The 26,574-nt window shown below is 40.4% G+C and overlaps 1 protein-coding gene across 5 annotated transcripts in view; it reads left to right on the forward strand.

Annotated features, from left to right (window-relative positions):
• rbbp8 (retinoblastoma binding protein 8) overlaps positions 1–26,574 on the forward strand; it is a 157,720-nt gene that overhangs the window by 70,716 nt on the left and 60,430 nt on the right. For 4 of the 5 annotated variants that reach the window (XM_060822818.1, XM_060822815.1, XM_060822817.1 and 1 more), the window contains one exon: positions 3,283–3,470. The exons of the other annotated variant lie outside the window; for it this stretch is intronic. In XM_060822818.1, the coding sequence (XP_060678801.1) occupies positions 3,350–3,470 (121 nt within the window). In that variant the 5' untranslated portion in view covers positions 3,283–3,349. The remainder of the gene's footprint in view (positions 1–3,282; positions 3,471–26,574) is intronic. 5 annotated transcript variants of the gene reach the window in all.

Raw genomic sequence — 26,574 nt, forward strand, 5'->3', positions numbered from 1 at the left:
TTCAATTTTGGTCTGATGGCTCGTGGTGGGGTCACGGGCAAGGGGGAGGTAGGACATGGTGTCAGAGAGTTGGCGCTTGGCCTCTGCGACATAGAGATCCCTTCTCCAGACTACCACCACCCTGTCTTTTTCAGCAGGTTTGATGGTGAACTGGGGCTTGTTGCGGAGTGATTAGAGTGAAGTTTGAGTGGGCGGGGGGGGGGGTGGGTTTGGAGAAATTGAGGCAGCCGATGTCACGTCTGCAGTCTGTAATGAAGAGGTCTAGGGCGGGTACACTGCTTTCAGGTGGTGACCAAGTGGAGGAAGAGGGTTGGAGGAGGGAGAAGTGGTTGTCTGAGGGAGATTGGGAATTTTTGTCAAAGAAGAAGGCACGGAGACAGAGGCAGTGGAAGAAGAGCTCGGCAAACATCTATAAGAACAAAAAGGAACTATAGCTGAGACTCAACTGGAGAGGTCCCAGTGTGATATGTCCACGCTTTTTTGGTCAAAGGATGTGGCAGTGCAGTCACACTGTTTCTGCTAAACTGTGCTGGTTACTGTGCTGCTGAGGACCTCCCGTTTCCTGCTGTCTATTTTGATGAAGACCAGTGCAGTGAAGGCAGAAGTTTGTAACGCAGATGCTGGAGTTTAGAGTCAAGATTAGAGTAGTGCTGGAAAAGTACAGCAGGTCAGGCAGCATCCGAGGAGCAGGAAAATCGATGTTTCGGGCGAAAGTCCTTCATCAGAAAGCCCTTCACCAATGCAATGAAGCCCAGTGGAAATTTGTCTGCTCTGTCTGCTTTAGAACGACCGTGATCTCAAACTTTTAACTTTATTTTTATAATTTATACCTAAGCTTTTGTACTTTGTTCCTCAGATCGTATATTTTTCACTGTACTTGGATATCCCTGTACTTGCGTATATGTGACAATAAAACCTAATTCTAAGGGGAGCCAGTTCATTTCTCCTCTCCTTTATACTTAATGGTTTGAGGTATCCTATCAGGAACTGCAGTAAACTGGAGAACCATGCCTTAGGGCAGGTCATAGCATTTTGATTTCCATTGTTAATAAAAGTCTAATCCAATTACATGGGCTGCAATTCAAATATGCTTCCATTCCCACATGCAGACTTCCTCTGTATTGCACCCAGCTGATCCAATAAGCTCAAGTGTAGTAATAGGGAATTCTATTGCGCATTCTTTTCTCCTCTGCTTTGGATTCCTTAATGCTTATTGATATTCATATCTGTGTTAAACTTCCTTACATTCAAGGGGAGGTGTGCTTTGAGGGTGAGGGCACAATTATTGTGAGGAAGATTGACTGACTAATGTATCCAGACAATGGTGGCTGACTACAGAAAAACAAATATCGCAATTTGATAGGATCTCGAATGAGGTATATTTCAAGGACTGAAAATTTTAGTGGCAACTTGTGTTCTACTGTTTTGGCTATATATTTCAGTATTCTGTTGATTTTCAGTGTCATTCAGCGACGTTTTAGTGTCTTATTACATTCCCATGCTATTTGGACAAAGATCGCTTTGTTCTATTTGTATTTATTTGTTACTGTTTGTTTTGGTTTTGACTTAGTAAGTCTCGAAAACCTGTTCTTAGTGTTGTTCATCATTGGATAGCTTAAGGGCATTAAAGACTTAAACAACATAAACTTGATCCGGCTTCTCTTGAGTTTATATGGTTGAGGAGTGCCTAATTAAGGTGTTTAAAATTCAAAGAGATATAATGTGGATGCAAAGAAACTATTTCTTGTGAGAATCTAGAACAATAGAATATTAATATTAAAAGTAGAAGTTTGAACAGATAGGATTGATTTCTGCAAACATTTTTTCCTCACACATTATAATGTACATCTACAATGATGTGCCACAAAAGTTTATGGCTGTTCCACACCCCTCCATTGCCACGAGTATCATCCTAGTTTGTCCTCGACAATTCAGTTCCGTTCATTATATATTTGATTCACTTAATTCTCTTTCATCAGTACTTAATAATTTACATTGTTGAATTGCACAAATTGGGCAAGTCATATCGCATATGTTGTATCTACAACTTTCCCTGTTATTGTGTCATAAGCAAGTTTCACAAGCTTACATTTAGTTCTCACATAATTACACGTTTGAGCTCATTTATGTTCCACCTGGAGGCAATAGAAGTGTACTGGTAACTTAATTGAATTAGTAATTTAGCAGCCCAAGATAATGCTCTTGGGAAGAGATTCACATTCCACCAAGGCAGCTGGTGGGGTTGTGATTCACTCAATAAAATCTGAAATTGAAAGCGAATCTTGGTAATAGTGACCATGAAACCATTAGCAATTGTTATAATAATGAATTTGATTCATGAATGTTCTTTTGAGGAATGAAATCTGCTGTCCTTATCTGGTCTGGCCTGCATTCTATAACTCTAGACCCACAACAATATCGTTGCAATTACCCTCAAAGAAGTTGGGGATAAATAGCATATGCTGGCTTTGCCAATGGTGCCACATCCCACAAAATAATAAATTTTAAAATCCTTAGGGGTACTACTTTTTGAAGGCTGCTGAGCTAAAGTCCAGCATAAATTCAGGAATTACACTTGGACCTGTGTACATGGATGGTGATCAACAATGTGACTGAGTTGTTAGGATGACTGCTTTGCAGCTAGGGTATTACTTTTGTATGGAGGAGAAAGTGAGGACTGCAGATGCTGGAGATCAGAGCTGAAAATGTGTTGCTGGAAAATGCTGCCTGATCTGTTGCGCTTTTCCAGCAACACATTTTCAGCTATTACTTTTGTATATAAATATTGCAAAGCTACAATATTACTGTATACAGTAAAATTCACTATCACACCAGGGGTGCTAGCAAATCAAAAATACTGGCTAATTCATTGCAGTTGATGGTCATCGCAAGAATCAAATGCAAAAAGTGGCTTGACGTATCCTGCATCTTAGAGGCTTCATGCCTCTTCATCTTTGATTCTTTTCACTGTAATCAACAAGAGAATGCACTTCAGTCTTCTATTTCTTTTCCCAATTACTTCCGACTGGCAAAACTGGCAACAATAACATCTAATAGGAACATCGGAGATTCCAGTGGGTGGGATGCTGGATAACACGTTTTTTTAGTTGTATTGTAATAGATTGTTCAGGATTTTCCTGGAATGGCTGATATCAAAAGAGCTGAAGAGTCTCTGTCTTCATCTATTTGCTTACTTTTGGAGAAGAGAGGAAAGTAGGTTGGTGAGGAATTTTGTTTTTTTTTTCAATCCCCAAGATCAGTTTTATTTAATCTGTTTTGCAGGTGAAAATTGATTTGAGGAGTTTTAACTACAGTATGTAGCTTTGAAAATCTGCATACAAACCATACCATGAATAACTCCAGCGCAAGCTGTGGGAGCCCAGGCACTGGAAGTACAGCGGAAGCTGCCATTGATGCATTTAAGGAGATTTGGGCTAAACTGAAAGAATGTCATGACAACGAAGTACAAGGTATATGGTCATCGTTTATTACCTTTAAAATTGCACATAAAACCAGTAATGTGAAGTCTTTGAAAGGTTTGGTTCTGTCCCAATCATCATAGTTTCTTGCAAGACCCTGTATCATTTTTTTTGTGGACTTTTGATGGAAGTTAAGTTTTTCTTTCTGTAATGACGTAACATCCCAATTGATGCATTGTAGTGAATCAGCAGGTTTCAATGCTTCTATGATATTAGGAGTCTCGGTTTGTTTTACTTATTTTCAAATGATCTGACTTCCGGCTGGGATATAGTTCTGAGTCTGGATGCTCTTTGGATTCTGCTCTTTCTCAGCGTGTGGTCAGTGACCGTTAATTCTCCATTTGACCCTGAGAAAAGAAACCCAAGAGCCAACTATCAGCTTTTACTTGATTCAAATGTATAAACACGTTTAATCAGGAGTCACTGAATACCAATCAGGTGGAAGTATAAACTAACTTTCATTTTGGTTTTCCTTTGTTAAGTTCACAAAGGTACCCCCATCCTATCTGATATCCATGAATCTTGTTACCATAATTTCTAGTTTCTATTGATCACTTTTATAGGAGGGAGTAATGGAAGAGAGATTGAGAAAAGTTGTGGATGTCCATGAAATTCCATCAGATTCATGAATGGAAGAAGCACCTCTGATGCTATATTTGTTTAATGGCAAATCATTTCAACATATCAGGAAGGCCAATATAGCGTGATGTTTATATTCATCAATATAAAGAAAACTAGTGACTGAGTTCCTAAGGACTATGTCTGGTGATGTGCTAGAATTCATGAGAAGTACATATAACTACTAAAGAGTATGTACACGGTGCCAGACAAGAGTAAGTAACAATGTGAGGTGAGTGAGTTTCAAAGGCAAAGTTGGATGTCAACAATAACTAGCACTGAGCTCATTTCCTTCCTGGTTCTCATGGATATTCTGATTGAACAAGTGAGATGGGAAATTCGGTGGTCAGTAATGTTTGCAGACGATAGTGGAGAGAACATGACCAAGTGCTGGAGAACTGTAGCAAAGAACCTCAAGTCATGAAGATCACTAGACCAAAGGCCCAGTTTATGCCCTATCAAATTTAGCAGAGGGAAGAGGATCACTGTGAAGATCCGAATAAACTAATTTGTTTTAAGTACCTGGAATCACTGATGTTAGAAGAAGGATGGCAATTGACAAACAGATAAGTTCTGGTTGAAGTCATTGGAAGCAGTGTAATGAGCGGTGTGGTAGAGGGATCACTGCTAGGGTGTCAACTTCTAGCAATTTATGTAAATGATTTGATCACACAGAATGAACAGGTGGTTGTTAAATTTGCTGATGATACAAAGATGGATGGCAATGTAAATTAAGAAGATGCTGTAAAGGCATATGTGCATCTTAAGTGAGGTGTGCAAATATCTGGCAAACATAATGTGGGAAAATAAGAAATTGTCTATTTTGCCAGGAAAATCAATAATGAAATATGCTATCTAAATGTGAGAGATTGGAGAGCTCTGACATACAGAGGGAACTTTGTGTCCTATTGTATAAACCACAAACGCTATGCAGAAACAGCAAGTAATTAATAAAGCTAATAGATGTTATTCTTTATTGTAAGGGAAATTGAATATAAAAGTAGGAATGTTACGTTTCAATTATGAAGGGCATTGGTGAGACCAGATCAGGTGCATTGATCACAATAGTGATCATCTCATTGAAGGACGCTTCTAATATATTGGAAGCAGTTCAGAGAAGCTTTACTAGACTCATACCTGTAATGGGCAGATTGACCTCTAAGAAAAATGTTGGATAAGCTTGTCTTGTATCAGCTGGAATTTCAGAGTAAGACCGTAGAAGCAGAAATTCTGAATATTTTATTGGCAGAGGTGGATAGATTCTTGCTATGCAAGGGGATGAAATGTTACCAGGAATATGTGCGATTGTGGATTTTAAATGACAGTCAGCTTTGATCTTATTAAATGACAAAGCAGGTTTGAGGAATCAAATGGCCCAGTTTTGTTCCTAACTCATATATTGTATGTATGTTTTAAGAAGTTCAGTGGAATGTTATGTTCTAGATAATGTTATAGACCAGACCAGACCCCCTCAAAATATTTTAAGAAAGTAAACCTTTTCTTTCGGATCTACCTTTAAAATTCTGAAATGTATGTTCCAGTGTGATGAACTGGTCAAACTATTCAACATTCAGAAAAACACAATTTATTTAAACACGACAGTTAAAATACAAACAATAGAAAGACGAATTTAGAAACTTAAGATTAGATTAGATTACTTACAGTGTGGAAACAGGCCCTTCGGCCCAACAAGTCCACACTGACGCGCACCCACCCAGACCCATTCCCCTACATTTACCCTTGCACGTAACACTACGGGCAATTTAGCATGGCCAATTCACCTAACCTGCACATTTTTGGACTGTGGGAGGAAACCGGAGCACCCGGAGGAAACCAACGCAGACACGGGAAGAATGTGCAAACTCCACACAGTCAGTCGCCTGAGGCAGGAATTGAACCCGGGTCTCTGGCATTGTGAGGCAGCAGTATTAACCACTGTGCCACCGTGCCGCCCACAAACTATTGGAAAATTTAACTGAATTATAGATACAGTACCCATTACCAATTAACTGTTCCAGTAAAGTAAGATCACATAAACACATCCTTTGGCAAAAAGGTAAATTCAGACACAGAACTTACTTGCAGTTCTCCAATCCAAGAGGAAACAACATGGAGAGATGTCAGAGGAAATAGCAGTTAGGAATCATTTTCTAAAGCTTCAACCTTTCTGGGACCCAAACAGCTTCAGCTGGCTGCAGCTTAAAAAAAAAACTAGAAAGCCTGATTTTTTGAGAGAACTGGCCATTCCCCTTCCATTGCTACAACTGTTGTAAAACAAAACTAAAGGTCTTCTAAGTTATTGACTTAACCATCTCCAGTAGCCACGTCAGCGCCTCTGCCTCTTTCAAAAGAACCCAGGACAAAATAACCTTTTTATAGTGACAGCAACATCACAATAAATACGGCTAAAACTGAGAAACTTCCTGAAATTGTACAACCAGCCCTGTGCTAAGATTTATGCGCTATGTAATAACAGAAAGAGAGCATCAGCAATGGGTATTACTATATAGATGTTGAGGTGGAATGTGTGGATTATTGCAAACAGACAAAATTAGGGCGTAACACATTGTGGGTCAATGTAGGTTGTGACAGTGTGAAAGGAAGTAGCCAAGAAGAAATTGAAATGATGTGAACATCTATTGCAGAGACATGAAATCTGGTGAGAAGAGTAATAGAGAAGGGAATGCCAAGAAGAAGGAGAAGATGATCTTGAAGTGGTTTACAGCATAGTAAATAGGAGCAGTACTTTAGGACACTACAAATCAAGAAATTAGAAGTTCATATAGCAAGGGGAATGCAGCAGTCAAGGGTAACTTCACTCTACACATAGATATAAACAAGATTTGGAGATGATGGTGTTGGACTGGGGTGTGCAAAGTTAAAAATCTCACAACACCGGATTATAGTCCAGCAGGTTTAATTGGAAGCACTAGCTTTCGGAGCGCCGCTCCTTCATCAGGTGTTGGACTAGAACCTGGTGTTGTGTGTTATAAGCACAGTGTAGTAAAAGAAGTAGTCCTGGAATGTGTTTGAGATAATTTTCTGAAGCAATATGTTGAGCAACCATGTGAAGCTCAGGTTATTTATATGAGAAAGAGCTAACTAATGTTCCTAAAGAGCTAACTGATGTTGTAAAAGAAGGCTTGTGATTAATGAGCAAAGTATGATAGAATGTCCCATTTAGTTTGAAAGTGATGTAGTTCCCCTTACGTACTGGAGATATACTTGCTGAGGAAAAGCACAGTGGAGGTGCCCAAGTATAGCAGGACTGTTCTGTGCGGAGAGATCAAGAGACTGGGCTTACACTTCCTAGAGTATAGAACAATAAGAGGTAATCTCAAAGAAACTTACAAAATCCTTCAAGGTACAGAAACCATATTTCCTTGGTTGTGGGATCGATAGCCTGGGGACACATTCTTAGAATAAAAGGCAAGCCAGTTGGGATGAGGCAGAGCTGCTTCACTTAGCTGGTGGTGAAGTTTTGGGACCTGTAGAATTACAGTCATTTATATATCTTCAAGTCAGAGTTTGGTAGATTTCCAGTTACTAATGACATCAAGAAGATGAGGATAACATGAGAATATGGTGTTGCGGTAGACTAATCAGTCATGATCTACAATAGCAGAATAGGTTGCAAGGGTCTTCTCCTGTTTCTGTGTTCCTACATAAGACCAGATTTAAATATGCAGTTCTGAGAAATTTAAATGCAATGGGATTGGAAGAAGAATGAATGATTCACAAGGGGAGATTGAGAAAGCTGATCACCCATCATTATAGTAACTCCAGTTAAAATGTAGCAGAAAGAAGACAAGGAATCAGTTCCAAATTTGGCAGTGCTATTGACAGTATGCTATTAAGTGCCTTCTAATTTATATTATTTTTAATTGAATATTGAATCTTGTTGCAAAAAGATTTTTTAAATCTGTTACTCTATCATTGAAGATGCTTTTCAGCACAGGAATGCAATTTTAACACTCAAATTCTTTCTTGGTCAGCTTTTCTTAATGTAAGGGAATTCATGTTCAAGAAATTTAGCTGCTTTTCTGGTGTATAAAAATGCTGGTCTGTAAATCTATATTTGTTACAATGCCTTGCTTTTGCAATGTAGGTGTGATGAATTTAACTCCTTAAGTTCACATTCTTTGCAAAATCAAGTCACTGTATCAAACAGAATAATGGCCAGTACTCAACTGAAAGTTAGGAATATGGGTAAAAGCACATGCTTTTTTAAAATACGTATATTTCTGAGTGTTAAATTATTTAACTGTTTCCATTTCTATATTTGTTGATTTGATTGGAATGAATAGTTTGAATTAATTTTGTGCAGGCCTTTCCCTGTACATCTACTCTAAAAGTTGTGGAAATCCTGGGAAGTAAACAGGGTACCGTTAGTTCAACTTTCTGCAATTCTTCCATTGTTGTTAGAGGAAGATGTGTAAATTCTGGTGGAAAATCTACTCAAGGCGGTTTGTTCAAATTTTTCTCTGTTGGTCAAGCAAACCCACAAGTTAAAAATGGGACTTTGTAAGTATGAAAGACTGTGGAAGCTTAGATCTGATTAAGTTATCATTGTATCTTAAATGAGTAACATTTTTCATGCCAAATTCAGCAAACTTTGGACTGAAATTTCACTTTTACTCAATAAAGAGATGGAGTTGAATTGGGTTCATTTTTTGTAACATAATTATGTGAGAGATCTGTTTTCCCTTGAATAGTGTTAGACAATACATCAAAAATATTTGAATTCAGTTTCAATCATTAGGTGCTTGGTTTAGATAGGTGCAAAGAGAAAATATAATCTTTAGGCATTTGTTGAAAATGTTCATCAGGCATATATTTTCAGGGCGTGGGTGCCAATCCAGAGTCATTGTCAGCCTCTGGGCAAGAATTTTTAAAAAAGTCTTAACTTGTCAGTAAACATTTTATTTCCTGATCCAGCTAGCAGGCTGGTAGAACCAAGATGACTGGGAAATTGAAAATAAACAAAAATTAATGAGTTATGTGGAAAGCTATGTTTGAAATATTAGCTGTTTCTGACTCCAAACGCTGGTTGATTTGAATATTTTTGGCAACCATAATACTTTGCTTTTGCTATTTTTTGATTTCCTATATTTTTGATTTTGATGCTGTAATAGTTTAATTGTTTATGTTGGCAACAAAATATTGGTTTTTATAATATGCCAGTAATTTATTTATATAATGCTATTCAGCTGTACTGGCAAGCATCTACTCTTTATTTAGTATAGCCCCTGTTGTAAAATTATTACATGCATTTCCTAAGAAGTTTGATTGGGCTGACCTAATTTTGTGTTTGCATAGTGGTTTCCCTAGGTACCAATTTACAACAACACAGAACTGCATGACAAATAGCATTTAATTTCTGCTCCCATCTTTTCTGTTCTTTCCATCTTTTCTGTTCTTTCCATCTTTTCTGTTCTTTCCATCTTTTCAGTATCACCTACCTTACTTAGAGATGCCTCTAACTAATTCTGATGTTGAGTCATTGATTTCCAAAATTATATCTGTCTTGCTTCATAGGTACTGCCATCATTATTTTAGTGTTTATTTCAAGTATTTTTAATCCTAGTTTGAGGTTGATAGGGCTGTCCTCCAGCAGGGAAAAGTTAAATTAAGTTTCAGAAAGTACCTGGAAGCCTTTTGAAACATTGTTTGGTCTGGGCTATTTCCCTGAGGGTTTTGGTTCAGATGTCATCACAGCAACAATAGAATTCGGGTTTAGAAATCTGAAATATTAAGGTAACCTAAGTAATGGTGTCCATGGAAGCTCTTGCAGATTTCCATAAAAGCCATTTCGGGAAGGAAATCTGCCATTCTATCTGGTCTGATTTGCATGTGACTTAAGGTCCATGCTAATGTGGTTGACTTTTAATTGCACCTGAACTGCTTGGCCAGTTGTTTAGTCCAAAGGCAATTTCTAACCATAAACTGTTGACTAAGCCAGTCTGCCCAATCCCATGATAAAACATTTTTTTAAAAATGTGAAGTCTAGCATTCTTGAATTGTTGTTAACCTAGTTAGTTATTAATTTTCAAGTATCCAATATTGTTTGTCGAAACAGTTATCAAGCTCTCTTCAGATAGTTTTGTGAGGAAACAAAACAGCTCTTCTCTTCTCGATCTTTTGTCAATTAATTTAATTTGATCTTTTTACACCTCATTTGTCAGTGGATGTAGTGTCTTTCTATCTCCAGGAAATAGGATAGTGAAGAAGGTGTTTGGTATGTTTTCCTTTGTTGGTCAGAGTATTGAGTGCAGGAGTTGGGAGGTCATCTTGCGGCTGTACAGGACATTGGTTAGGCCTCTTTTGGAACATTGCATGCAATTCTGGTCTCCTTCCAATCGGAAGAATGTTGTGAAATTTGAAAGGATTCAGAAAAGATTTACAAGGATGTTGCCAGGATGGGAAGATTTGAGCTATAGGGAGAAGCTGAACAGGCTGTGGGGCTGTTTTCCCTGGAGCGTCGGAGGCTGAGGGATGACCTGATAGAGATTTATAAAATATGAAGGGCATGGATAGGATAAATAGACAGTCTCTTCCCTGGAGTGGGGAAAGCCCAGAATTAGAGGGCATAGGTTTAAGGTGTGAGGGGAAAGATATAAAAGAGACCTAAGGGGCAACATTTTCACGCAGAGAGTGGTGCATGTATGGAATGAGGTGCCAGAGGAAGTGAATGCTAGTACTATTGCAACATTTAAAAGGCGTCTGGATGGGTATATGAATAGGAAGGCTTTGGAGGGATATGGGCTGGGTGCTGGCAAGTGGGATTAGATTGGGTTGAGATATCTGGTTGGCATGGACAAGTTAGACCAAAGGGTCTGTTTCTTTGCTGTGCAAGAATGACCGTATGTATGACTCTAATAGAAATTTTGTTTAACTCTTGTCCAAGGAGAAGAGTCCTATCCTTTCCTGCTTGTTCTGGTAACTAAAGTCCTTTATCTCTGGTGACCCTCAGTAGACTCCCTCTGCATCTTTCAAAGATCTTTGCATTTTTGAAGAGTGGTACTCCAAATTGTCCATAACACTCCAGCTAAGACCTGATCAACGTTTTATAAAATTCTCAGATAGCCTTGTTGTTGTTACAAATCTATTTATTAACCAGTATGCTATTTTTAACACCTTCTCAACTTGTCTTGTTACCTTGTTAAGCATTTAAATACATGGACACCATTCTCTCTTTTCAATGGCACAATATTGGGAAATGGAATACAACTATATAACCGCCCATAGAGTGGATCATTTCACACTTGTGTGTGCTGAATGCCATCTGTCATTCTTCTGTCTACTTCGCGATTTTGTCTGTTATTCAAGACCTACAACTATCCTCATCGTATTGCCAGGACTTATAGCATCTGTAAGCTTTGTGATGCTACTCCTTACATTTGTGTCAAGATAAATAATAAAGTTATAAGAGTGATGGGCGCAACTGGATCTTGGGAAGTGTGACTGTAAAGGTATTAACAAGGGAAAGGGTCAGTTTTTAAATTAAGCTTGTTGTGACCAGCTATGAGCAAGGTGAATAAAGAAAAGGAGCCAGTTCTTCACTCCACACCCAGGAGAGGACTGATCTGGCATCACCTCGGGAACTCTAACAAATTGGAGAACATCACTCAAGCAAGAAGATAGATGAAGGCAGTGCGGTGGACGTTATCTGCATGGACTTTAGCGAGGCTTTTGACAAGGTTCTGCATGGTAGACTGGTTAGTAAGGTTAGATCACATGGGATCCAGGGAGAGCTAGCCAATTAGATACAATGGGAGACATAGTCAGGCAGTGTGTTGTTCAGACTGGAGGCCTGTGACCAGTGGTGTGCTGCAAGGATTAGTGCTGGGTCCACTGCTGTTCATAATTTATATAAATAATTTTAATGAGAATATAGAAACCAAGATTAGTAAGTTTGTGGATGGCACCAAAATTGATGGTAAAGTGGACAGGGAAGAAGGTTATCTAAGAGTACAATAGGATCTTGATCAACTGGGGCCAGTGGGCCCGAGAATGGCAGATAAAGTTTAAATTTAGATAAATGTGAAGTGATGAATTTTGGTAAGACAAACCAGGGCAGGGCTAACACAGTTAATGGTAGATCCTGGGGAGTATTGTGGAACAGAGAGACCTGGGGTGCAGGTACATAGTTCCTTGAAAGTGGCATCACAGATGTGGTTAAAGCGTTTAACACGCTTGTCTTCATTTGTCAGCATTGAGTACAAGAGTTGGGACATCATGTTATGGCTCTACAAGATAGAGATAAGGCCACATTTTGAGTACAATTCTGTTCAGTTTACTGTAGGAAGAATGTCATTAAACTGAAAAAGGTGCAAAAAGGATTTATGAGAATGTTACTGAGACTGCAGAGTTTGAATTATAAGGAGAGGCTGGATAGGCTGGAACATTTTTTTCTGCAGCAGAGTAGGCTGAGGGAGTGACATTATAGAAGTTTATAAAATTATGAAGGGCATAGATGAGGTGAATAGCCAAGGACTTTTCCCAGAGTAGGGGAGTCTAAAAATAAGCATATAGCTTTAAAGTGAGAGAGGAAAGATTTAAAAGGGACCTGAGAGGCAACGTTTTTACACAAAGCATGATGTGTATGGAATGAACTGCCAGAGGAAGTAGTGGAGGCGAGTACAATTACAACATGTAAAGACATTTGGACAGTAACATGAACAGGAAAGGTTTTGAGGGATATGGACCAATTGCAAGCAAATGGGGGTGGATTGGTTTGGAAAACATGGTTTTCATGGACAAGTTGAGCTGAAAGGTCTGTTTCTGTGCTGTACGACTCAGGGTCTGGGAGTTATGCACATTTTGAAACTCAGCCACTGTGATAAAAGGAACTTGGAAATACAAAACAGATGTTTTTCTAAGGTACATCTGATGTCCTGTAAATGAAAGCAATCTAGCAGCAAATTGTTTTCAAGAGCAACTTGTTTTCAAGCATAACGGATTGTAGATATTTAAATCACTGCCAATCATGACTAGATTTCTCAAACACTAACTTCTTCTGTTTTGAATTTATGATAGCACCTTTCCAAATGGGAAAATTATTCAATGCATCTCATCAATAATACAATATTGAGTTGAAGAGTGTGGTGCTGGAAAAGCATAGCCAGTCAGGCAGCATTCGAGGAGCCGGAGAATCGACACTTCGAGCATAAGCTCTTCATCAGTATTGATCAGTGTAATTTATCTTTGCAGAGCAGAGCCCTATAATTACTCATTATAATATAAATGGATCTGCATTTTAATGCAACATCTTATAATTTAATTTGAAACTGTCCAACCATTTAATACTTGCATGTCATAATAGCCTTGTTTGAACCATGTCTCTGGTAACAAAATCATGTCATACTCATACAACATCTTGTGCTTGAGGTTAACCAACAGATGGTGTTAAACTAAATGTATATTAATGTCCTTAATGTAAGTAATATGAGGTTAATCAACCTTATTATTTACACTAAGGCCACTAATGCACATTAAATTTAACATCAGGGATTTGCCTTAACACAGATGAAGTTTTTTTTAAATAGACTCTTTCTCTTCTACCTCTCTGCCCTCTGATCTTGTTCCTACACCTTTTGAGATGTTATTTAGTTCCATTTTCCCTTGTTTAATGCCCCCCAACACACTTTTCTACCTACCCCCAACTCCCTTTTTTTTCAGAGAAATAATTTCACATGCTGGCAAACCTTTTAAGACTGACCCCTGTGACATGCCTTTGGATATTTTTAATATTAATGGGATTAAATCAATTAATATTAAAGTTAAATAATTAATATTCCATTTCTATGTATGTAGGATGTGTAGAGGTAAAATATTGATGTTTAAAATCTTCAGGAAGTAAAGGGAGCATAGCTTTCATGTGTGTTGAGATTTAAGTAATTGGCAACTTTGATTGTTTTCCACCATCAGGTTTCTCAGATTGAGGGAGTTGGCACTCTGTATTTTCATTCTGAAATATGTACACATGCTGCTCAGCTGTTGACTTCTAATAATATTTGTAGTTACTACTGGACTGTCATGTAACCAATTTTCCATGGTCACCTTGGTTTTTGTTAACTTGTAGGTTTAATGCAAGATTGAGCCATAGTGATGCCAAATGTGAATGTAAAAACATTGGGAGAAATTGAGAGGCCTTAGAATTTTGAAGTGTTTTTGCTAAGAAGACAATTTCATTTTTTGTGCTGCCAAATGACATCTGGAAAACAGAGAGAGCAAGGTAATTAGTTCTTCACAAAAATACCTAAATTTCCTCCATAGCTTATCTGTTTGTGTCTACATAAGGCATACTGATACAAATTAAGTGCAAATGAATGCCAGAGGGCTGCATTAATTGTGTTCATTGACACTGCATTCACAAACATTTACTGTGTCCCCCACTGATGCCCAGTAGCAGCAAAGTATACCATCGAAAGGATGCACTGCAGCAATTCACCTAAACTTCTTGGACAGTATCTTCCAAGTATTTTCCTCAAGTACTACTATGTTGAAGGACAAGCGCAACAAATATGTGGGAACACCACCCACTGCAAATTCTCCTCCAAGCCACTCACTGACTTTGAAATATATTACTGCTCCTTCATTGCTGCTGTTTCAAATCCTGGAGCACTTTCCCTAATGGCATTGTGGGTGTACCAACAACAAATTGATTGCAGTGAATCAAGAAGACAGTTCACCACCAAATTTCAGGGAAGTAGAGGTGGGCAATGAATGCAGGCCCAAGGAACATCACCTAAACTCCATAAATGGATAAAAAGTAAGGTGTTCTTCAGGTGCAAGCCACCCTGAGAATCAGATATTATCAAAAGAAGCTTTTATTTTTGGATGAAATGTTATTTTCACTATTTCCATATTTGTTACAGGTAGTTACACCTGAACTTTATATGTAGATGGAGGCAAATGCATCACTTATTCCTTCCCATTCCCTTTTTTTAAAGAAAAGAAATAATGGCATGGATCTTCTGATGGTAAAGTAGTGAATGATAAAATGTTCAGGAGGACCAGTTCCACCACAGAACACACCAAATGGTCTCCTCCTTTAGAAGATCACAATTTCCCTTCCCATGTGGTTAAAGATGCCCTCCAACGCATCTAATCCACGTCCCGCCCCTCTGCCCTCAAACTCACCCATCCAACCGTAACAAGGACAGAATCCCCTTTGTGCTCACCTTCCATCCTACCAACCTTCGCATAAACCACATCATCCTGACGACATTTCTGCCACCTCCAAATGGACCCCACCACCAGGGATATATTTCCCTCCCCACCATTTCCGCGAAGACTGTTCCCTCAGTGACTACCTGGTCCGGTCCACGTGTCCCCCCCCCCCCTCCCAACAACCCGACCCTCCCCTGCCACCGCAGAAATTGCAAAGCTTGCGCCCACACCACCTCCCTCACCTCCATCCAAGGCCCCAAAGGAGCCTTCCACATCCATCAAAGTTTCACCTGCACATCCACCAATATTATTTATTGTATCCATTGCTCCTGATGCAGTCTCCTCTACATTGGGGAGACTGGACGTCTCCTAGCAGAGTGCTTTAGGGAACATCTCCGGGATACCCGCACCAATCAACCACACTGCCCTGTGGCTCAACATTTCAATTACCTCTCTCACTCTGCCGAGGACATGGAGGTCCTGAGCCTCCTCCACCACCGTTTCCTCACCATCCGACGCCTGATGGAAGAACGCCTCATCTTCAACCCCAGCGCATCAATGTGGATTTCACCAGTTTCCTCATTTTCGCCCTCCCCCACCTCACCCCAGGTCCAGCCTTCCAGTTCAGCATTGCCCTCATGACCTGTCCTATCTGCCTGTCTTCTTTTCCACCTATTCACTACACCTTCCGCTCTGACCTATCACCTCCATCCCCACCCCCACTCACCTATTGTACTCTATGCTACTTTCTCCCCACCCCCACCCCCCTCTCATTTATCTCTCCACCCTGCAGGCTCTGCCTCAACTCCTGATGAAGGGCTTTTGCCCGAAACATCGATTTTCCTGCTCCTCGGATGCTGCCTGACCTGCTGTGCTTTTCCAGCACCACCCTAATCTAGACTCTGGTTTCCAGCAACTGCAGTCCTTGTTTTTACTGCTGTTGCATGTCAAGACCTGGAGGAAGGTCCTTATGCAGATGTGTAGAACTTATTTAGAAAGTTTCTGTTTTCACTGGATAGTAATATGTTGCCAAAGACTACTTCCAGGTGTGTCAGAAACTTGGTACCCTATACATTTCTTGGTACTTACATACTCCTTCTCTTGATACTGTTCAGAAGAGAGGGAGATAAATAATGGGAGCTATATTGCAAAAAAAGCTTCAAAACATATCTGCCCATGATTACCCATTATCAAGCTCCCCTCTCCCACCCCAGACAATGTTCTTTTTGTCTCCCATGCCGACTTTCTGCTTTTCTATACAATGCTCATGCTCTCTCTTGTTATTTTCTGGTCATAACTACATGTGTGTACATGCATACATGCACTTTCACCATAAACTTTATAAACCTCAACTACTGGGGAGTTGTGTACTTTTGTCTCCAGCAGAAGCAATTTAGTACAAAGAATCTCATGCAGTTTGATAACTGGTGACATTTAGCCTTAAGCTGGACCAGTACCAGTGTTTCTGTTCTACGGTGTAAACATTTCTCCTGTCTAAATATGCAAGCATCTACCCTACTTTGAATAAGCGTGAAACACTTCACCCTCCTGTTTTCGAGTCACCACTCATCATACCTGTTTGCTTACCCTGTTCTTCTTTAGGCTACTGCCCTGTTATCAAGCTTCATCCAAGTCAGACTGCAGGAATACTGTACCTCCCTGAGGAAGGGCTGCAGCCATGAACACATTCAGAACACTTGACCCAATTCACTATAGAAAGCCACATAAATAAAAATGCCCAGGTCAACATTCCCAAGGCCTGAAATGTGTGGTCATGGTGAGAAATCTGGGAGAATTGTGTGAGAAGTCAAGGAAACTTTCTCGTCACCAGGAGCAACAAATCGCAATTCCACCAAAGTTGCAACAAACGAGATGCGATTTTGACTAGTGAGTAGCGAGAAGCCCGTTAACAGGAATTATCGCTCATTTTCACCCTCCTTTATTATCTTATCTCACCTCATTAATATGCAAGTTCTCATTCTACAGTCCCCACAGAGAAAGCACACACTGAGAATTCCTGACAAAGTCACAGGGATTCAAGCTCACCATTAGTTCCCTGAATCTCTATCCCATACAGCAATCACTGGCATCTCACTGCGCACTCCATGTTCACAGAAACTGGCATCCAATATGTGCCGCCCCCTCTGCATCATGATACCTTAGGCAGTGTTGTAGAACAAAGGGACCTAGGTGTTCAGGTAGTTATTCTTTGAAGTTTGTGTCACAATTAGACAGTGGGTAAAAAAATATTTGGCACGTTTGCCTTCATTGCTCAGACCTTTCAGTAGACAAGTTGGGAAATTATGTTGAGGTTATAAGGACATTGATGAGGTCTTTTCTGGCATACTGTGTCCAGTTCTGGACACCCATTTAGAGGAAGGATATTATTCTGCTGGAGAGGGTTCAAAAGAGATTTACCAGGATGTTGCCAGGTATGGAAGGTGTGAGTTATAAAGAGAGGCTGGATAGGCTGGGAATTTTTTTTTCACTAGTGTAATAGATTGAAAGGTGACTTTATAGAAGCTTATAAAATAATGAGGGGTATAGATAGAGTTATTGATGGTTGTATTTTCCCTTTGATGGGGGATTTCAAGACTAGGGGGGACATTTTTAAGGTGAGAAAGAGAGATTTAAAATAGACATCCGAGGGGCAAATATTTTAAGAGGGTGGTTCATGTGTGGAATGAACTTCCTGAGGAAATGGTGGATCTGTGTATAATTACAATGTTTAAAAGATATTTGGATGAGTCCATGAACAGGAAAGGTTTGGAGGGATGTGGGCCAGGAGCAGGCAGATGGTACAAGGTCAATTTGAGATTATGTTTGGCTTGGACTGGTAAGAACAAAGGGTCTGTTTTCATGCTGTATGACTCCCTGAATCTCTTTCACATCGCTGATCCTGTCTGCTGGATACTGATGTCCACCTGTATGTTATTTTCTGAGTAAGTGTTAGTTTCCCCCAGAGTGGATCACTTCATATTTCTGTGTACTGAATGGCATCTATCATGCTTCTCTCCATTTCACCATCCTATCTGTCATTTAAAAATCTACAACTATCCTCATCTCTATATACTACACTGCTACATTTTGTATCATCTATGAACCTTGTAATTTGGCTCTTTATGCTTGAGCTGAAATTGTTCACAAATATTAATGGGTGTAAAACGGAACTTTGGGAAACGTCATGGTAATACCCACATCTATCCATCACCTTCTGTTTCTTATCACTGAACCAGTTTAGTGCTATTACTGCTACTTTCCTCTTAAACCTTCTTAATAAAGTCATCACACTCCTACTGAACTGTAGGACTGCTCGCTCATTAGATATGGTTGTTTAACCTGAGATTACCACACCTCAGGCAAGCGGAGAGGTTGAGAAAAAGAGTTCTTCATATGGGAATTGAGCCTACACTGTTGGCATCTCTCTGCATTTCAAACTGACTATCCAACCAAGTGAGCTAATCAATACCTGATCATCTTAATAAACTTCAGTGTCCATATATCATCCATTGCACTGCCATGTTTCAATGAACTTTTTAAAAAAGTCATATATCAACTGCCTTTAATGAGTCTGCAAGCTGTCACTGATTAACCCACGGTTCATAGAGTCACGGAGTTGTACAGACCCTTCGATCCAACTCATCCGGGCTGACCATATATCAGAAGCTACTCCAGTCCCATTTGCCAGCCTTTGGCCCATATCCCTTCAAACTCTTATTCATGTATCCATCCTGAAGGCTGTTAAATGTAATTGTATCACCTCCACTGTTACGTGAAAACTTTGCCCTTAAGTCCCTTTTAAGTCTTTCCCCTCTCATAGAGTCATAGGAGTTTACAGCACAGAAATAGACCCTTTGGTCCAACTCGTCCATGCCGATCAGATATCCTAACCTAATCTAATCCCATTTGCCAGCACTTGGCCCATTTCCCTCTAAACCCTTCCTATTTATATACCCATCTAGATTCCTGTAATTGTATCAGTCTCCCCCACTTCCTCTGGCAGCTTCTTAGATACATGCACACTCTAAGTGAAAAAGTTGTCCCTTATGTCCCTTTTATATTGTTCCCCACTCGCCATGAACCAATGCCTTCTAGTTCTAGACTCCCCATCCCAGGAAAAAAACCTATTTGCCCTAACCATTCCCCTTGTGATTTTAAATACCTTTATAAGGTCACCCACCCCTCAGCCTCTGAAGCTCAAGAGAAAACAGCCCCAGCCTATTCAGCCTCTTCCTATAGCTCAAATTCCCAAACCTTGGCAACATCCTTGTAAATCTTTGCTGAACCCTTTCAAGTTTCATAACATCCTTCCAATAGAAAGCAGACTAGAATTACACACAGTATTCCAAATGTGGCTTAACCAATGTCCTGTACAGCCACAGCATGACCTCCCAACTCTTATACTCAATACTCTGACCAATAAAGGAAAGCGTACTAAATGGTGCCTTCATTATCCAATCCAGCTGCCAGTCTACTTACAAGGAACTACGAACCTGCGCTCCAAGGTCTCTTTGTTCAGCATAGCACCCCCAGGACCTTATCATGAAGTGTATGCTCTGATTTGCTTTTCCAAAATGCAGCATCTCACGTTTATCTAAATTAAATTTCATCTGCCACTCCTCAGCCCACTTGCCCATCTGATCAAGATCCATTGTAATCTGAGGTAACCTCCTTCACTGTCCACTACACCTACAATTTTGGTGTCATCTACAAACTTACTAACTGTACCTCTTATGCTCGCATCCAAATCATTTCTATAAATGATGAAAAGTAGTGGACCCAGCACCGATCCTTGTGGCACTCCACTGGTCACAGGGCTCCAGCCTGAAAAGCAACCCTCTACCACCACCTTCTGTCTCTATCTTTGAGCCCGTTCTGTATCCAAATGGCTAGTTCTCCCTGTATTCCATGAGATCTAATTTGCTAATCAGTCTCCCATGGGGAACCTTGTCGAACGCTCTTACTGAAGTCCATATAGATCACATCTATCACTCTTCCCTCATCAATCCTCACCTCATACCTATGCCCTCTAGTTTTGGACTCCCCTACCCTGGAAAAATGACTGTAGCTATTCGCCCTATCCATGCTCCTCATGATTTTATAAACCTTCATAAAGGTCCCCCCCCAGCCTCTGATGCTCCAGGGAAAATCTCTAATATGCTTGCAGTACTGTTCTGCAGTTCAATCTTTGGAATGTTGCTACATAAACAGATTGCACACTGGGATAAGTACCCAGCTCATGAATTTGACCAGGCTGCGACTCAAGCTGCTTGTTTGCTTTCTCATTGCAGATTGAAGAAGGTCATTTACCTGCTTCCTGCATAGGGGTAAAAACAAGGACTGCAGATGCTGGAAACCAGATTCTAGATTAGAGTGGTGCTGGAAAAGCACAGCAGTTCAGGCAGCATCTGAGGAGCAGGAAAACCGATGTTTCTGCATAAGGACCTTCCTCCAGGTCCTGACATGCAACAGCAGTAAAAACAAGGACTGTAGTTGCTGGAAACCAGAGTGAGTGGTTGCTGGAAAAGCACAGCAGGTCAGGCAGCATCCGAGGAGCAGGAAAATCCATGTTTCGGACAAAAGCCCTTCATCAGGAATTGTCTGCAGGGTGGAGAGATAAATGAGAGGAGGGTGCGGGTGGGGAGAAAGTAGCATAGAGTACAGTAGGTGAATGGGGGTGGGGATGAAGGTGATAGGTCAAAGAGGAGGGTAGAGTGGATAGGCGGAAAGGAAGATAGGCAGGTAGGACAAGTCATGGGGACAGTGCTGAGCTGGAAGTTTGGAACTGGGTTGAGGTGAGGGAAGGGGACACCTGCTTCCTGCATGTATATCTGCTCCTCCAACTGTGGAAACCACCCTGATTCGGTTCGGGACCTCCAACCAGACTGTCAGTGTCTAGTGGCATGGTCTCCTCTCAAAAGTCTCTAGTAAGCCATCCATGCACCATAGTGAATGACACATCAAAGGGGTCTAGATAAGGGGTGGGGTGCCCAGCATTTCACTTTGTTGTCATGGCAAGGTGCCAGTTTGCCCTGGCAAAATGTATGTGACAGTGCAGGACAGCTCTGGAATATCAGCACTTCACAGATGTGCATTTTAAATATGGTGCTGGCACTTAGGGTATCTGGGCAGTGTTATGTACGACTAGCCATGGCAAAGTGGGAGAATCTGGTTAACATTGAAGAAGAACTAGCATACGAGCGTGGTAGATAATTAATGAGGCAAGTTTAAGACAACAGCACATGAAAACTGCTACAACTCATAAAGAGAAATCTTCAATTGAACTCTTTGAAAGTGACATTTTTCCAAAATATGTAAGATTTAGCCCCCAATTTTTGGTGGTTATAATAATCTTGATATTTGCTAATGATCATTGGCAGTTGTCCCAATTTATATTTTATGTCCCATGTGAAAAGCTTTTCTGTTTACCAGGAAAAGCAGTCTTCAAGGTCCATGATATACTGAGACCTCTTCACCTCTTCATGGCTACTACTTATTAGTGAGCATTAGTCAGGCTTGAACTTCTAAATCTGAGCAGACCGTTTATCTGATTCATACCAATTGTTGTCAGACATTACAAAGAGGGAAACGTCAACTCCTTATAACAAAACAACTGAGAGCTACAGACACTTTTATTTAAGGAATTTAAACTTGATTCCTTGACCCTAGATTAAACATTCAATTAAATTAATTTGTGGGGTACCAGGATGCCAGGGGGTCTGAGTAGTCTTGTAGTCATTTCCCAAGCCACTCTGCCCTACATCAAAGAACATCTCTGAAATGACTGCCAGACTACTCCAGACCCCTTGGCATTATGGTAACCCACAAACCCACCAACACATTAAAACAGCAGCTAATGAACTTGAAAAACCCTATACAGACAACAAGCAAAACTAATGTCATCTGCAAAATACCTTGCAAGAACTGTAACAAACACTATATTGGACAAACAGGCAGAAAACTAGCTACCAGGATGCATGAATACCAACTAGCTACAGAACGACATGACCCATTCTTACTAGTATCCTTACATACATATGAGGAAGGAGACTACCACGACTGGGACAACACATCTATCTGAGGACAAGCCAAACAGAGACATGCACGAGAATTTCTAGAAGCATGGCATTCAACTGGAATTCTATCAACAAACAGATCAAGTTAGACCCCATCTACCACCCCCTGTGAAAAGAACAGGAAATGACATCACCCTAGGAAATGACGTCACTGTAGGAAATGACCACCAATCCAAGGAAACTCAAACATATAATAGAAAGCGGGCTACACCACTAGTGCTTCATTTGGAGGCTCACCTAGTATGGTGACAAAGCATCTGAAAACGAATCCAGCAAGTAAACCTACTTCCATAACTTATAACTTTCAAGTGCCCTAAGTGAGCCTCCACGTCTCATTCTAACATAACCTGCCTCCTTCCTCTTGACAAGAGATTCATCTTCCTTAGTAAACCAACACTTAACACTATCTTAAGATAGTGTTAAGTATTCTGCATTACAGTTGATATGCTTTAGTTTTTTTGGTTGTGTTCAGAAGATTTTTGTACTTGAATTGTATGCACTGCAGTATTTGACTGCTTGAGTTACTGCTTCCCTTTGTTAGTGGCTCAGGTTGCTTGTTTCAATTTGGAATGCTTTGTTGAACAAATTGCCTGTTCATACAGGAGCTGTATTGTTAGGCAGTCTCATAGCTTTGGTTGGGTGTGGATCAGGATTCAATGCATTTATATGGTTTTAATTGCAGTTGCCTATTTGACTCGGTAGAATAGAAAGTGCTTTTCTTCCCCTCCTTTTACTCCTAATTCTCAGGTAGTGAATGCTTAGAAGTGAACAGTATGCACTTAAGTGTATTTTTTAAGCCTAGCAAGCAACGGTGCAGTTTGATTTTTCTTCTAAAATGTAACATAAGCATGTAGGCTATGAATCTGAATTTTGGCTTATGCATCTATTTGATTGCCGCATGCTCTGTAGCTTTAGTGCTTGACCAAACCTGGACTTTGCTTTGACAAAGTTTTTACTGAAAAACAATGCACACTGTGGTGTGCACAGCATTAACATGGTATCGAATTCAAACTCTTCTCTTCTGTTTACAACAAGATGCATTTTCAATAAGCAGAGGCATAGATATTATCACAAGATTGCACCCTTGTGCATGTTGTGCTCTCAAATAAAATAGGATCATTAATTATTTTACTGAAAACCTTTACATCTGAAGTTCCATGGGCTGCTTACTGCAAGCAATATACAATCATTGCTATTCATGGATGGTTTTGTGACTGGAGAATGGAGCTCCATGAGTGTCAGTTTTCGATCTCCTGCTATTCCTGGTACATGTTAAGTACCCTTTCCTTGGTGTTAAAGGACATAATGTCAACATTTGTTGATTATGCAAAACCTGGAACTGTTCTGAACTGCTATGAAGATAATGTCCAATTTCAAAAGGATTTAGAGAATTTGACGAAATGGGCAGACAAGTGGCAGATGAAATTTGATGCAAAGAAATGTGATTTGTTTTGTTCAGAAGACACGGAGAGAGATGATACAAAGGGTACAGTTCTGAACTGGATACAAGAGCAGACATCATTGAAAGTGGCAGGACAGATTGAGAAAGTATATGTGATGATGCTGCTCCTTTAAGAAGGTTATGATATATTTTCTTTCCAGAGCGGTCATGAAGACACTGGTTCCAGGGTGTCTAGGTCTGAAGAGTTTTCGGGCCGATTTGATTATAGCTAACAGACACTACCTCAAGCAAAAGACTTTCAAGTTGAAAAAAAACACTTGTACAATGAAAGGGGTGTGGCTAATTCTCCCAGCACTTCTTTTCTCTGGTTTGGTTTGGCTTTAGCAAATAGTCAATAGTAAAGCTGCTGGACCCAAAAATGCAGGTCCATGCTGGCCACCTCTGTCTCTGACGTGTCGCCTGTAAGACCCTGTGTTTGATTTTAGCTTTTTGGCCAAGGAATGTTTGAGGATTGTTGGAGGAATTTGGAACAGCATCATTAAATTGGCATAATCTGTTGGGTTTTCAGATAGGTTAAATTATTCTCTATTCTGTTTTCTTTTGTTTGTGTTTAATTCAGTAATCTTGCAAAGAAATCCTGTTTTGTTTAAATCTAAGTGACTGGGCCAGCTGCATCGCTGCTGAAATATACGCTGTACACCTGCTTAAAACTATGAGCAAAATTAGAGTCCAAAGTTGTTGTGGTTCTGTTCGCCGAGCTGGAAGTTTTTGCTGCAAACGTTTCGTTCCCTGGCTAGGGAACATCATCAGTGCTATTGGAGCCTCCTGTGAAGCGCTGCTTTGATGTTTCTTCCGGTATTTATAGTGGTTTGTTCTTGCCGCTTCCGGGTGTCAGTTTCAGCTGTAGTAGAGAACACCCAACGGAGAATTCACCACAAGGGTACACAGGAAACCAACACACACAGACCAAGTCCTAAACTATGAAAGTAACCACCCCAACACACACAAACGAAGCTGCATCAGGACACTATTCAAAAGAGCCACAACACACTGCAGTACACCAGAACTGCGAAAAGAGGAAGAGGAACACCTATACAAGGTATTCGCCAAAAACGGATACCCACGCAACTTTATCACCAGATGCCTAAGAGATAGACCATGGAACGAGGACATGCCACAACCAAAAGGACTAGCCACACTACCATACGTCAGGAGCGTCTCAGAACTGACAGCCAGACTACTGTGACCCTTAGGACTCATAACAGCACACAAGCCAACTTCCACACTCAGACAACAACTCACGAGAACAAAGGACCCAATACCCAGCATGAGCCAAACCAACGTAGTTTACAAAATACCATGCAAGGACTGCACAAAACACTATATAGGACAAACAGGAAGACAGCTAACAATCCGCATCCATGAACATCAGCTAGCCACAAAACGACACGACCAGCTATCCCTAGTAGCCATACACTCAGACAACCAGGAACATGAATTTGACTGGGAAAACACTACCATCATAGGACAAACCAGACAGAGAACAGCCAGGGAATTCCTAGAGGCATGGCATTCATCCACAAACTCCATTAACAGACACATAGACCTGGACCCCATATACAAACCACTACAGCTGAAACTGACACCCAGAAACGGCAAGAACATCCATCAACAGACACATCGACCTGGACCCCACATACAAACTACTACAGCTGAAACTGACACCCGGAAGCAGCAAGAACAAACCACTATAAATACCGGAAGAAACATCAAAGCAGCGCTTCACAGGAGGCTCCAATAGCACTGATGATGTTCCCTAGCCAGGGAACGAAACATTTGCAGCAAAAACTTCCAGCTCGGCGAACAGAACCACAACAAAATTAGAGTCCAGGCAACTTCCTTGAAATATTTTGAGAGGGTGTGGCCTGGTCTATAACAAATTGGGAGCTCTCTTCGCGAATTGTTCTATTGTTCCAAATTGGGATTAGGGTTATTGGACTGAAAGGCTGCGAGTGGCAGATGTTAGTGTCTTTTGTTCTGAGTATTGATTTTGGTTGGTTTAAACAGTGCTTGGGAATAGCCATGGCTCTTTCAGTTGCCAACAGTTTTCTGGGGGTGGAAGAAGCAACTTTGGGGGTTTTACAAAAAGTGAGTAAGGCCAAGCTGCTGGAATTTGCAGATACTGGGATTGAAGCTGCCTCCTTCCGTAAGGAAAGGAGAGATAGTAACAGCAATAGCTCAGCTTTTAAATTTGCTGGAAATACTATCAGAATCTTTGGAAATGACTGAAGTTCAATTGAAGCAGCTTAAGTTAGAGGCAAAAGAGCAAGAAACGGCAAAAGAAATGAAACTGTTTGAATTATGATCAAAAGTAGAGGAAAGAGAAAAAGAATAAGTTGTTTTAGTTGAACAAAAAAAGGAGGAGAGAGAGAAAAGGAATGAGAGGAAAGGAAGAAAAAGGAGTTTGAACTTCAGAAGTTGGCACTTAGACAGGAAAGTCAGCTTAAAAGGATGGAGATAAAGGCGGAAGGTAAACTTAGTGAGGATAAACAAACCCATAGTAGCCAAAGGCCTGGTGACAATCTGTTTAAATATATTCAAGTATTGTCTACATTTGATGAGAAGAATGGAGAAATCTTTTTTATCTCTTTTGAAAAGGTGGGTAAACAAATGCAGTGGTCAGTGACCATGTGGGTTTTGTTGATCCAAATAAAGCTTATAGGTAGAGCTAGTGAGGTATTTGCATCACGATTAGAAGTGATATCTGGGGCATATGAGGAGGTGAAGAAAGCCATCTTAAGTGTGCATGAGCTTGTGCCAGAGG

This window comes from Hemiscyllium ocellatum, chromosome 4, assembly GCF_020745735.1.
Source record: "Hemiscyllium ocellatum isolate sHemOce1 chromosome 4, sHemOce1.pat.X.cur, whole genome shotgun sequence".
Classification (NCBI taxonomy): Eukaryota; Metazoa; Chordata; class Chondrichthyes; order Orectolobiformes; family Hemiscylliidae; genus Hemiscyllium; species Hemiscyllium ocellatum.